The following is a 13,211-nucleotide window of genomic DNA, read 5'->3' as shown; positions in this document are numbered from 1 at the left end:
AAATTTAGGTGATTGAGATTTGCTTCAACGGTTTTCCTCCACCTAAGTGATGATTCTGTAATAAACTTGAGGTAGAGGCCACTATTGGACATGGAGCTCTGACTTTTTTCAACCAAAAAAAAAAAAAATTAGGTTTAGATAAGTTTAATTCTTTTTTATGAAAAATTAAAATAAGTTATAGGTCTCATCAATAATTAGTTTGAGATGAGTTGAGTTTGATTCAATAATCAAACATAGTCTTAAGTTAGTAAGGCTATTTATAAGTGTGAAGATAGTCCAGACTCCACTATGATGGAATATTTCCTTGAATTACACGACTCAGTTCCAAGTTTGATATGTTATCTTCTAAAGTACGATTCGATCGTAGAAAGTGCCCATATGGTGTAGACATCATGCATAGTCTTATCTTTAGAGATCTGTATACCATTGAGATACAATTAGTTAGGATTCCATGTAGGTAACACCCTTTTAGGGTTTATCTTTATGGACTAATCCCGATATTATATATTTTTTTTTGATATTGGGGGATATGGAGAGGGGGATCGAACCCAGGATCTCTCTTATGGAGACTGAGTCTCATGCCATCTGAGCCACATGCTCTTGGCTAATCCCGATATTATATATGGAGATATGGGTGGTTGACCCATTATATGATGCATTTGGTGTAGTTTAGGCCTTTAATCGCTCTGTGTCATGTGAGTCTCACTTAACCGTGGCCTTTAATTAGTCACCTCAGCTCTTTGGTCATTACCTACTAAACATATTTATCCCAATCAGGTCATATTATAATAATAATGTTCATCACAAGTTTAATTTCTCTCTTAATTCAATTTTCCCAAGTGAGACACACACACATACACGTAATATCCATATATAAATATATAGATATATTTTTTAAAAATATTATGTGACCCCTTTTTTATGTTCCATTTTTACAAATAACTAATTTATGGTGTGTTTGAATTAAAATTAATAAGTAATCATCTCCTTCATGAAAAATACTTCTTTTTACCAAGTCGTAATAATTGTGAAGGAAGGATTTAAGGCTTTATTAACTACAATTCAACTTTTTCACCCCCTTTACAATTAAGTACCTCAGATTAAAAACTTAAACAGTATTTTATGCAATTTTGGGTATATAGTCCTCTCCACGGGAAAGTCAATGGATTCAATGATTAAATTAAAACCTTTTTCCCTCGAAAGGAATTAAAGAAGAAGGATCATCGTGATTCGATCTGTAAGCCAATTACTTACTTTTCGAGAATATTTATCATGATTTAATTTCTTTAATATATATATATATATAACTTCTTTGAGAATAAGATGATCATTTAGAGGTGCACGGAGCAACACGTAATTCACTATAAGAAAATTGAATTTTTTCTGACCAAATTATCAATTTCGACAATCACCCCTTGAAATACTAAAAAAAACGACAATGTAAACTCTCTATCAAGAATTTTAGATAAATACCCTTGATAAAATAAATAAATATATATATTAGAAAATTGATTAAAAAAAAAGTGTAGAACATAAAAGATGATACAGTAAAATAAAATAAATTACATGAATACTTTTAAAAGATTAGTTTAAAAAAATTATAACATAAGACCTCTAAAAGTCCTCTCAAATTGAAGAATCATAGACCACGCGTGCATGGCGGTAATGAGAAATGATCAACTATGCATTTCAGTTTACTGTTGATCATGATGGTTGCTGAAAGTCTAGCAAAATGGAGACGAGAGTTGAAAAAGAAATCCATCAAGAACGCTAGGTCTGTTTGATGGGGGCAACACGTGAGTGACTTTCACGCATCGATAGATGAGACCACAAAACTGGTAAGACTGGCAGAAAAAAAGTGGTAAGAAGTTGGGATACTCATGAAAGATATTTGGTGTTGCATATATAGATCTAAAAGAACAAACAAAAAATGAAAATTACCTTGGAGGGAAGAAGGAGAAATTGGTAGGGGACGGGGAGCAGGAGAATCGAGAGCATCAAACATTGGGTGAAAAAAAGACACAAAAATGAGGAACAATGAAGGGAGGTGGAGTTCTCTCCTACCTCTCGGGTGGGGGGTGGGGGCCATTAGTTGGAGTCTGTAAAGCAAATTTGTCTATTTGCCAAAGTTTGGAGCATCTCAGTAACCCCACCACACTACCCTCACGAGGGAGGAAGGGAGGGAGGCAGGCAGGCAGAGAGAGTTGCAGCCTTAACTCAGCTCGCGTCACTGTTCTACTTTTGCAGAGTCTTTCAACTGTACACAAAATGTCATGTTTTGCAATGACAAGACACTGAGAGAGTGGTGGAGAAAAAGGAAACAAGGCAATGCTTCAAAAAGACAACAGTAACATTATTATTCCGACACATCAAAAGCTGAATACCACATCAAAATTTTCAAAAAGAAATTAAAGCTTTGCAATTGCCCCCTCCTCCCCAGTAGTATTTCCCCCACTCAAGATCAGTAGTTTCACACACGCTCTTCCACTCCATCTGCATCCATCATGCTCATACCCATTCCTATCCAGCTCACACCTTTTGTCACCATAAATTATCTTGTCCTTTACATAGTCAGCATATAATATAATTGATCCCAGCTCTCTCCCATCTCCATATTGACTATACCCACTTACAAGATATATAATTGGAGTTCTTTAAAAAATCATAATAAAGAGTAAGAATTTCTCTTACATGAGATTGCTTTCATTATCTTTATCGTATTAAATCATGTCGGGTACTTAATTAATCTCTTACCTAGATGGTATATAGTTCGCTAAAGTTAAAATTCTATGTGTAGTAAATTTTACGTATTTTTTTATACATTCCACTGATGTAATTGGTTGTGTATTAAAAAAAATTTAATCTAGCTAATTATATTAGCAGAATGCACAGAGAATACATAAAAATAATTGTACCTAACATTACTCTCGATAAGTAGATCCATTTGAATTTGGACCAAAAACGTGAAAAGCATACTCATTTACTGTATAATCGATGAATATAACTCAGGATTCCAAGAATTAATAAGATTCTTAATTTCTCATGTTGATCATCTTCATTACAAGCTAGCTAGGAACCTTCGTGCAAACAACACTAGCTAGGTTACATTACATGCAACAAGACCCTGATGGTATGCAACATAGCAGCAGCTAGCAGTACTGTACGTACGTATGAATTGCAGTAGTAAATGTTGTTTAGCAGGGAACTTCTGAGGCAAATGCAAAAGTACCAAAAAAGGAGGACTGGGCCGCATGTGTTTAAATTATGAAATTCCCGACGACTTTTGTTTTGTTTTTCAGCATTTCCGACGTGAGTTTTAAGCAAACCCCCTCGGCCCACTGAAATAGCTAGTAGCTAGCTTGAGCTGATTATTTCACTGGACAATGGAAACCAGTGTTTGCTTTGGATTAGGGACGATGGATTCTGTAATGAGAGAAACATTGCCGATCTGCATGCCACCCTAAAAAAGGAGAAAATGATTATGTTTTATCTTGAATTTTCTTATTTTTCTGTTGCATGCATGTATATATATAGGGTTCATGAACCAAAGAGACAATCCAACTATGTATATTCCCTATGTAGAAAGCTCATCTAATATTTCTCGATACTCCAAAGTTTATAAAAACAGACCATGTGAGGGGATGCTAGCTAGCTAGGATTAGCCACAAACTACTTTGACTAGTACTGCCTGATGATCTGCCGCCATAAGAAAGATGAGATCCATTCATTTGTTTATTCTAATTTATATAAAACAATCATAGCTATAAGGAAATTAGTAGATTTTAAAAGTCTATGGATCGAGGGTTTCCCCACTAGGAGATGAAAAGTTGATTTCAAAAGTCTATGTGATCAAATATATTTAATGGAATGGTATTTAAATTCTTTATTTAAATACATATGTGATGATGAGAATTTATTACCTATCTTCTAGGGAAGATCATATAAACACGTTTGCTTCTTGAAATCTCTTTTAAAACTTCCTGCTAGATGTTTGAGAAAAAGATAAAAAGTATATTTTGTATGGCTGAAGAATAATGCTATTTAAATTATAATAAGGCTTCTTTTGGTTACAATTTACACTATTGTTATTCATCACTAATTGCTATATATATATATATATATGATAAATGATATTTGCAGTCGTAAGTGCGCAAGCGCCCTGCAATTATTTAAAAAAAAATGAATAAATACGAGATCTATATAAAAAATTAATTAATTTTTTAATAATAAATCTTTTTTTTTTTCAAAATAACTGCATGACGTTTGTGCACTCCAGGACTATATGTGGCATTACTCTATATATATATATGTGTGTGTACATAAATGATAAAAATGCATGCATGGGGTTTGGCTTGGGTATGATTTCTGTTAGAATTTGATTCGTTTGCCGATATGTGACATGTGTCGACACATAACATAACTCAAAAGAGAACATATTGTACATCTAATGAGTCCAATTTCAGCATGAAGTAGACCAAGTAGTACCCCAAGTCTAGTTCAATAAAAGAATTGTAAAACTACCCAAATGGAAAATAAAAGAACATGCGGGATTATAAATTAGATAATCCTTCGATCCCACATTGAGTTAATTACCATTGATAATGATACAAATTAATTAAGAATGAAGTGCATGGTCCTATTGCTTGTCAAGAGTCTAACTTCACATGACCAGAAAATTGCCCTCATTGCAATAATATTGTACCGTTCTGTGTAAAGTGTAAAAAGACTTTGGCGTGATGTAAAACTTACTCCAACTTTGCTTAGTGAGAAGAACCAACCATGATGTTACACAGCACAAATGTAGAAAAAAAAAAAAAAAAAGAGTAAAGAAGCGACAAGCGTGGGCAGTTTCATACATCCTAGCCACAAAAGAGCATCATTGTAATTTCAAGCCCTCCTGTACACCCATTATATAGCATCAAAACAAGAGAAGAGCATACAGAGAGAGAGAGAAAGAGAGAGAGAGCGAGAGAGAGACGCAGAGAGAGAGAGATGGAGATGGAGATGGAGATGGAGACAGAGAACGCAAACGATGTATACAGAGAGTGTCAGAGAAACCATGCAGCCAGCCTCGGTAGCTATGCCACAGACGGCTGTGGAGAGTTCACCCTCGACGACTCCTCTCCAGGCTCCCTACAATGCGCAGCATGCGGCTGCCACCGCAACTTCCACCGGAAGGTCACGTACGTACCCACCCATGTGAGAGGAGGAGGAGCGAGCTATAGCAGCCGCGGCGGCCGAGAAGTCCCAGAAACCACGGCCGAGCTCATGGATTACACCGGCGGCGGACGGCAGGCGGTGATGGTGGACTCTGGTGAAGCTGCAGAGAGAAACTTCAGCAAGAAGAGGTTCAGGACCAAGTTTACACAGGATCAGAAGGATAAGATGCTGGCTTTCGCAGAGAAGTTGGAGTGGAAACTGCAGAGAAAGGATCTGGACGATGAGATTGAGAGGTTCTGCAGAGGAGTTGGGGTAAGCAGGCAGGTCTTCAAAGTGTGGATGCATAACCACAAAAACGCTTCCTCCTCGTCTTCCGCATCTACAGGCAATGCCTCATCCCTTACCCAGTAGAACTAGCATCGGGGACAGTCGACGCACGTACGTAGTGGAAAGAAATTAAGTTGAATAATTTTATTTTTATTTTATTCTATTTAATTTTAGGGGAATATACTTTCAGTTTCACCCTTAAATTTTACCCTTTTTTCTCTTTTTGTTAATTTGCACTCTCAAATTATTAAAATAGTAATTTAATTTCACATTTGCTTTAGATCTGACCGTTAAAATTGATGAAAAAAATAGAATATCTATTATAATTTCTTTTCTTAATAATAATTTAGTATGTTTGGTTGTAACTTTTGCTTATCTTCCAAGATGGATGCAGCCATGTGTTAGTTCTTTTAATTAGGTCATGTATAGGTCATGCTTGTCTTCATGTATAGGCCCAGTCAATATGACATGAAGGAAATTAGACGATGGAGTATTTTTGGTAGGGCTAATTAAACACTTAAAAGTCCATTAGGGTTTTCAAAATTTTACGAAAATGCCACTTCGTAAAAAATATTAGGATTTTTTTTTTTTTTTTAATTTTGAGTTTTCAATTTGATTTAAATTTTTAATTTCTCGTAACCTTCTTTCCTTTTAGACATGTAAAAAGAGTGTACTACTTTTTACATGTACTACTAGCTTAAGATGTACTACTTTTGGAATGCTATTTTTCAACCAGCTAGTCATGAGGTCAAATGTATCCACGATGGAGTTGAAAACAACTGACTTTGTTTGTTCAATAATTGACTTGTAATATTTGATAGACTTAGAATAAAATTGAATAAAATATTATTTATTTTATTTTATATAAAAATTTGATAAAATTATAATAATTAGAGATGTGAAAATATATGAGGCGGTTCTTGTATACATGCTGATTTTTTTGTGTCTAAAGACTAAAACAGTTTAATATATATATATATTTATATATATATATATATATATGAAGTGCTTTTATAGTTGTTATTCTTGTTTGGTAAAATTAAATTAAAAAAATGCTTCAATATGCTATATATATTAAAGTGAAAATTACACAGCATATATATATATGTTCTCCTAATTACACTTTTTACAAAAACTTTCAAATTGAAATTTTGGTCTAAAACTACGTACTTTTGTAAAATTTACCAAACAAAAGGTACTAGAACTGCTTCTTGCCCTCTTAAATCTGTTAAACACAATACCAAACAGGCACAACAATCACACACCATATTAAACCCTTGATATTCAACTATAGCCACCTAAGCCTCTACTTGGCACAACATTAAAGAAGAAAATTTGCATCTGTGGTTTAAATGGTTCTAAATATGATAATTTACATTTATTAATGTAAAATGATTACAGCTATGTTTTTTTTTTTTTAAGAAGATCATGACCTTTGTCTAAAGGGGAGAAAGAGAGTCGACGTTACATCTTTAAGAGAGAAGATAATAGTTCTGATAGATAGTTTGCAAATAAAGTTGCACAAAATGGATAGCTAATTGACATAAAAGAAATCGCTTAACCTCTGGACATGAACAATACATGAACGGTATTAGGGGTGTTCAACCGGGTTTCGGACCGGGTATCCGGGTATACCCGGGCCGGAATCCGGATTCAAAATCCGGACCGGGTTCCGGTCCAGTTATATCCGGGTTATGACCCGGTCCGAAACCCGGATTAATCCGGATTTTTACAACCCGGAAATCTGGGTTCCGAATCAAAAACCGGATTTTTTTTTTTTTCAAATATTGCAACCTTTCGGATCGGATTGCTGGTAGCAGTCTGAACAAGGCTGGGCCTCGGAGCAGGACACGGCTGGCATTGGAACCAGAAAGACGAAGAAGAAGCTGGGGAGGGAGGCGAAGGAGTTCATCGTAGTCTTCGTAGAGCAGAGACCGAGAGAGAGAGAGAGAGAGAGAGAGAGAGAGAGAGAGAGAGAGAGAGAGAGAGAGGGAAATCAGAAGGGGTGGGGGACGGCGCTAGAACTAGGGTTTTTTCTTTTTGGTTTATAAAACCCGGGTACCGGGTTTTAAACCCGGATCCGGATTTAAAATCCGGTACCCGTACCGGATTAATCCAGTTTTTCAAATCCGGATGCCGGCCCGGATTTGACCCGGGCCGAAAACCGGAACCGGAATCCGGTATAACCGGATTCCGGGCAAGGCCGGATAAAATCCGACCCGGATGAACAACCCTAAACGGTATTTAAATTGAGTAATACTATACATCACATTTACATCATATTTTCATCATACTAAGTAAAATGTGACACATTTATCATTATTGAATTATAAAGAAGTATGCAATAAATGATCATTCAATAGTGATAAATGTACCACATCATATTTAATGCATTGGATGAAAGTAGGATTGTAATATGGTATATAAAATTTTTCATATATATATATATATTAGGAGTTTTGAAAAATATAATTGACATAATTTTACATAAAGAGTACTTAGTCTAAAGTTTTAATGGTTTTTGACACTCGTGAAAGGACATTAAAATTATTATTGGAGCGTGACACCTTTTGGGTATTAATATTGCAGTTTCTTAAGTCTTTCAAAGATGGATGAATAAATTTTCAAAAGAGCTTAAAGAATTAGTTTTTCTAAGTAGTTTATATTGATTAAGTAGCAATCATGACATTTAATTCTCCCCCTTTCAATGCGATTATCTTGGATCGAATACTAATAACCTCAGCCTCCTTTTTTCGAAAAGGAAATAAAAAATAAAAAAAGGGACTTAAAATGACTAATTAGGTGCCATAATGTGCGCTATTAGAACTGATGATGGGGGATGCAGATAAGAACCCTTATATAATTTTATGTTATAAAATGACGTGTGAGGGTCATGTGGACCTACCTACCTACCATCTCTGTCTATTTTATTGGCCAAATATGAACGTATTAATGGTTCAAATTGATATGTGTGTATATATGTGTATATATATATATTCATAACAAATTTTTAATCATTTAAAAGTTCTGCTACATAAAATCACTTTTGAGTACTCTTTATACACTTAACTAATGTGATTGGCCAAAGTAATTATTTTATATTAAAAAAGGTGACCAGCCAATCATCACATTAGTGGAATGGGCATAGAGTATGCAAAAAAGATTGTACAAAATTTTTTGATTATTTAATACCCACTTCACGAGATGGTGAGCGAATGATAGTAATATCGATAATAAGTAGCATTAGTCTTTTTGATCAGTACATGAAAGTGCAAAATATTGCAATACAGTAATGCAAATCTTATAGGAATAGGCCAACACAACATAAACAGATTAAAATTCAGTAGCTAATTCCAAACAGGGCACAGATTCCTTTAAGTACGAGCAACTTTGTCATGTGAATCTTCGTGAGACAGTAACAAAGGGAGTTCCAAAGCAGAGTTTATGGGCACTCTGCTCAACAAACACTATACAAGAAAAGGATTGAATATAGCATTAGCTTATGGCCGGTATCCCCATTTCTAACATCCGTAGGCACCAACTTTTGCAGAGATACACCAGTCAATGGTGCTATTAATATTCTGATTTTCGCTCTTTTCTTGATTTTTCGAAGCATTACCAAAGAAATCATACCACACAGTGAATGGATACAATCATATTAGAAAAACAAACATTCAATCAAGCAATAAGACCAATCCGCATCAGCATCAACGCCAACGACAACGACTACTTTATGGTCAATACAACAAAGTCTTAAGCAAGATACCACTAGTAGTCCTACATTAACCACTTGTGTCTCATATCCGTACCTTGTAAACAAGAAAACAACTGCCAGAGATCACTTAGCAAGCATCATCCTCACAAATTCCTCATAGTTCACCTGACCATCGCCGTCTGTATCTGCTTCGCGGATCATCTCATCCACTTCTTCATCTGTCAGCTTTTCTCCAAGATTCGTCATTACATGTCGGAGCTGAAAAATTACAAAACCATTTACACTTGAGTTAGAAAACAGATCTCAAAAGCAGTAAAGAACCAGTGGCTGATGGAAGCAGTTACACTGCAAATCGAAAATTGTTTTAATCATGTATAATCCTCCCCCATACAACGTGAAAACAGCATCAAAGAGAGAAGCCAATATGTTTTAATTACCTCTGCAGCAGAAATATAGCCATTCTGATCCTTATCGAACACCTTGAAAGCCTCTTTGAGTTCTTCCTCAGAATCAGTATCCTTGAAGGAGAAAAGGAAAGTGAATACAACCGTGTATGTTTTTAATTATACAAACCGACAGTTTGAAAAAAGTAGAATCAAAATTTCTTTCACATCCAAAAATAAGGAAAAGAAAATGTGCTAGAAAATACGCCCAAGCAGGCAGAGCAAAATATGAATTTTATAGCTCCATATATTCAATGAGTTTGGCATGGCAAAGCAAAATAAAGGGCTGAATTGAGCCAACAATAAAAGGTTGTTGCCGTTATTTAGGAATAAAACTAATAGGGTTTCACAAATCTAGGATCAGCTAAGTAATTTTCAACCAATAGTCTGACGCATTGGCAGATAAATAAAAAATAGAAACAAGTATCGCATCTACATTTCCACTCTAAATTTTCAAACAAGATAGTTATGGAGAAAATTACCAGTCCAGCTAACGAACCGACCAAAACATGGACAGATGATAAATAAGATGAAAATGCAGCACATTGATTGGAAAGACATCAATTATGAGTCTACCACAGAAATCTCATCCCAGGAAGGGAAACTTTAAATTGTAGCAAGCACCATAAAGTAAGAGTCAAGTGGTCTCTGAAATGAGCAGAGTATGACATTAACATAAATATAATTGGCTGACCTTCATTTTCCGTGCCATCAAATTTAGAAACTCAGCGAAATCAATTGTGCCATTTTGGTCAGCATCAACTTCACTGATCATATCCTGCAGTTCAGCTTCAGTAGGATTTTGCCCCAAAGATCTCATGACTGTTCCCAACTCTTTTGTTGTAATGCAGCCTATAGAAGCAAATCATCAGAACAAAGGTCTTCTCTTTTAAAATTATTGTTTATGTCATTTTTCAACTCAAATGCTAGGTGTTATATAAGAGAAAGCACCCAAGAAGGGAAAAGAAATACCTTATATCCCACTGTCACAAATCTATTCAAGACCTTCTATGTTTCAGAGAAATATGGGAAATTTTACAATCACAATGCTAAGGCGGCCAGGAAAAAAAAAAGGATAGAGAGCCTGTGACAAAAAGGATCTGCACAACTCTCAACTCTATAACACAAATGACCTGCACGTGCTCCTTTTGCAATGGCTCACTACATATTCTTTTATATAAATCAGCAAATGCTCCTATCCGTTATTTTCAGCAATATTATGGCCATTCACTATTGGTATAACAGTACACTCAGGAACAAGTGATTATAATGCGAAACATGACATCTCAATAAAAAATATTCTATACCCAGACCAGGTGAATTTCCATGTTTATATAGATGCACGATTTGTCTCGAGTTCTATACTAAAACATCAGTGGGCTAATGGCCTTGGGGCCAGTTTGTAAAGCCTACAGCTTTTAACTAATGCAACAAACTCAGCTTCTCTGAGTAAAACCTTGGACTGCTTCATAAAATTGTCAAAAATCTAGAAGTCCTTGGTTTACTAATGGAGATTTGCAAGTAGCTTCTACTTTTTAAATGATCAAGCACCCATGGAAAAAGCCCACCAAAAACCAGGGTTTCTGATTCTTGGATTACTCCTCCAAAGTAGCTTAAGAAAATTGGTGAAAATCTAGACCATCTTTGGCTTACGAAAATTTGATGCAAGCAGCTTCTGCTTTTCAAAAGCCTCACAAAGGGTTGCTTCTCAAAAATGGCAACACCAATTTTTTTTTTTTTTTTTATTGGCACCGGGTGTCCGGAAACAACATCATGACTAATCCCAAGGGTGCACAGTCCACAAGTATCCTCTGGTAATTTAGTCCCCAAGTATCCTCTGCTAATTTAAGTGAAAAATCCACCAATTTGATGACCCCTAGAAATTGTTTGCATACAGTGGGATTCAAACCTTGGATCTTGGAGGACGCATACTACTAAGACCAAGGCCACTTGAGCCAACCCCTAAGGGTTAAAAATGGGATCACAAATTAATGATAAAGATAAAAGTATTTGGATTTCTATATGTGATACTAGTAGCATTTTCTTTTCTAAACTAGATCACCCTTAGCAATGCTAGGACTATTTCTCAATAGCCAAACAACTTCGTGTTAGTAAAAGATTTTTCAGCTTTTGGCCAATTTTATGAAGCGGCTATGCTTTTTAAAATGAAACACACTCGGAAAGTCCAGCCAAGAAGCAACACTTCGGCTGCTTCTCAATAGCCGTTAAAAAGTTGAAACACCCTTGAAAACCAAAAGGCAGCGCTTGGGCTGCATCTTAAAACTTAAAAGCAATTTATAATGCAAAAGCTACTTCCCAAAATCGATAAAATAATAACTGAAATACTCTTTTCTAAACGCAAAGTAGCTTCTGGCTTTTTAAAACTGAATCAACCAAGGAAAAGCCCCGTCAAGAAGCAAATTTATAATACATGATAGAAATCTCAAAAGCCGCCTAAAAAGTAGCTGCCGTTTCATAACGTGGTGGCATTAAAAAACAAAGCAAGATTAAAATTAGCGGCCGTTTCATAATTTTTGTGGACATGACGTTTTAGATTGTCTTTAGGAAATGTGTAGGAAAAAAATGAGCAAAAATGTTATTCTAAAGCCTACACGCTGCACAACTTGATTTAGAAGATAAATTTTAAAATATAAATCTTACAAATAAAATCTAATGTGATGTGGAAGGTGTGCGGCATAGAATGAGTGATCGAGTATGAAGCAAGATTAAAACAATTTCAATATAGATTAACAAAATTAGATTCTTACAAAAGACAAGTCCAGAAAAAGACAAAAACACATCATAATTTGAAGGATGACTAACAGTACTGGGGAAAAATTAGCCAATTCTTAAAGGTGTATCCACAGACAGATGTGAGTTTCATTTCCTCGAGGTGAGAAACTTCACAAGACAATTGAAAAAAATTACATGAAGATGAGAGTTGAATGACAAACAATGGTCAGAGAACAAAGACGACTAGTCCAATACAGTCAAATAAACAGCCGAAAAATTATAATAAACTAAAAAGAGAGAGGAAGGCAGAAAAAAAGGAATAAGTTCTAGAGCGTAAGAAAAGATTCAAGATCCAAGTAAGTCATGATCTACTCTGGTATAGAAATACGACTTCGATTTGCAAATGGAAAGAGAAAAGAAACGGAGAGAGAGAGTGAGATAGAGGACCATCGCCATCCTTATCGAAGAGGCTGAAAGCTTCTTTGAACTCAGCGATCTGCTCCTCCGTGAGTTGCTCCGCCATCTCAAAATCAGAAGTCTAGTCCGGTCTTTGTGTATGTGTATAAGAAAAGAACGAGTAATAGAGACTGAGAGAGAGAGAGGGGTTTTTATAGACGTGTTGACCGTAATCTACACCTAAATCCGCTCTGTCCGTACGTGTGATATTTGGGATGGAAAGTGCTACGACGACTTCCAAATAATGTTTATTTATATTTTTTTAATTTTTTATATATTTTTTTAATAGTTAAAATAAATTATTATTAATGAATTTATATATAGTTTTATTTTTTTAATGATTAAAAATATTTAAAAAATACTTAAAAGAAAAGATA

General features: G+C 35.2%; 2 protein-coding genes across 2 annotated transcripts; one reads left to right on the top strand and one right to left on the bottom strand.

Annotated features, from left to right (window-relative positions):
- Nucleotides 1-4,881: 4,881 nt before the first annotated feature.
- Nucleotides 4,882-5,767, top strand: LOC122298605 (zinc-finger homeodomain protein 11-like). Its single transcript, XM_043108425.1, has one exon. It carries the CDS (start codon nt 4,993-4,995, stop codon nt 5,569-5,571), a length of 579 nt encoding a protein of 192 aa, XP_042964359.1. The 5' UTR covers nt 4,882-4,992; the 3' UTR covers nt 5,572-5,767.
- Nucleotides 5,768-9,145: 3,378 nt separating this feature from the next.
- Nucleotides 9,146-13,009, bottom strand: LOC122298534 (calmodulin). Its single transcript, XM_043108325.1, has 4 exons — nt 12,826-13,009; nt 10,340-10,497; nt 9,640-9,720; nt 9,146-9,460 (listed from the first exon to the last, which is right to left on the bottom strand). Exons 1-4 carry the CDS (start codon nt 12,899-12,901, stop codon nt 9,326-9,328), a joined length of 450 nt encoding a protein of 149 aa, XP_042964259.1. The 5' UTR covers nt 12,902-13,009; the 3' UTR covers nt 9,146-9,325.
- Between the last annotated feature and the right edge of the window lie 202 nt (nt 13,010-13,211).

Source organism: Carya illinoinensis, chromosome 16 (assembly GCF_018687715.1).
Source record: "Carya illinoinensis cultivar Pawnee chromosome 16, C.illinoinensisPawnee_v1, whole genome shotgun sequence".
Classification (NCBI taxonomy): domain Eukaryota; kingdom Viridiplantae; phylum Streptophyta; class Magnoliopsida; order Fagales; family Juglandaceae; genus Carya; species Carya illinoinensis.
The sequence above is the reverse complement of the archived record's forward strand: the minus strand, read 5'-3'. Positions and strand labels throughout refer to the sequence as shown.

Excerpts from the sequence above, each read along its gene's own strand:
- LOC122298605 (XM_043108425.1), top strand. The coding sequence starts at position 4,993 with ATGGAGATGGAGATGGAGATGGAGACAGAGAACGCAAACGATGTATAC.
- LOC122298534 (XM_043108325.1), bottom strand. The coding sequence starts at position 12,901 with ATGGCGGAGCAACTCACGGAGGAGCAGATCGCTGAGTTCAAAGAAGCT. Across the intron at positions 9,721-10,339 it reads TGATGGCACGGAAAATGAAG|GATACTGATTCTGAGGAAGA; the intron begins GTCAGCCAATTA and ends TTCTCCTTCAAG. Across the intron at positions 9,461-9,639 it reads GCTATATTTCTGCTGCAGAG|CTCCGACATGTAATGACGAA; the intron begins GTAATTAAAACA and ends GTAATTTTTCAG.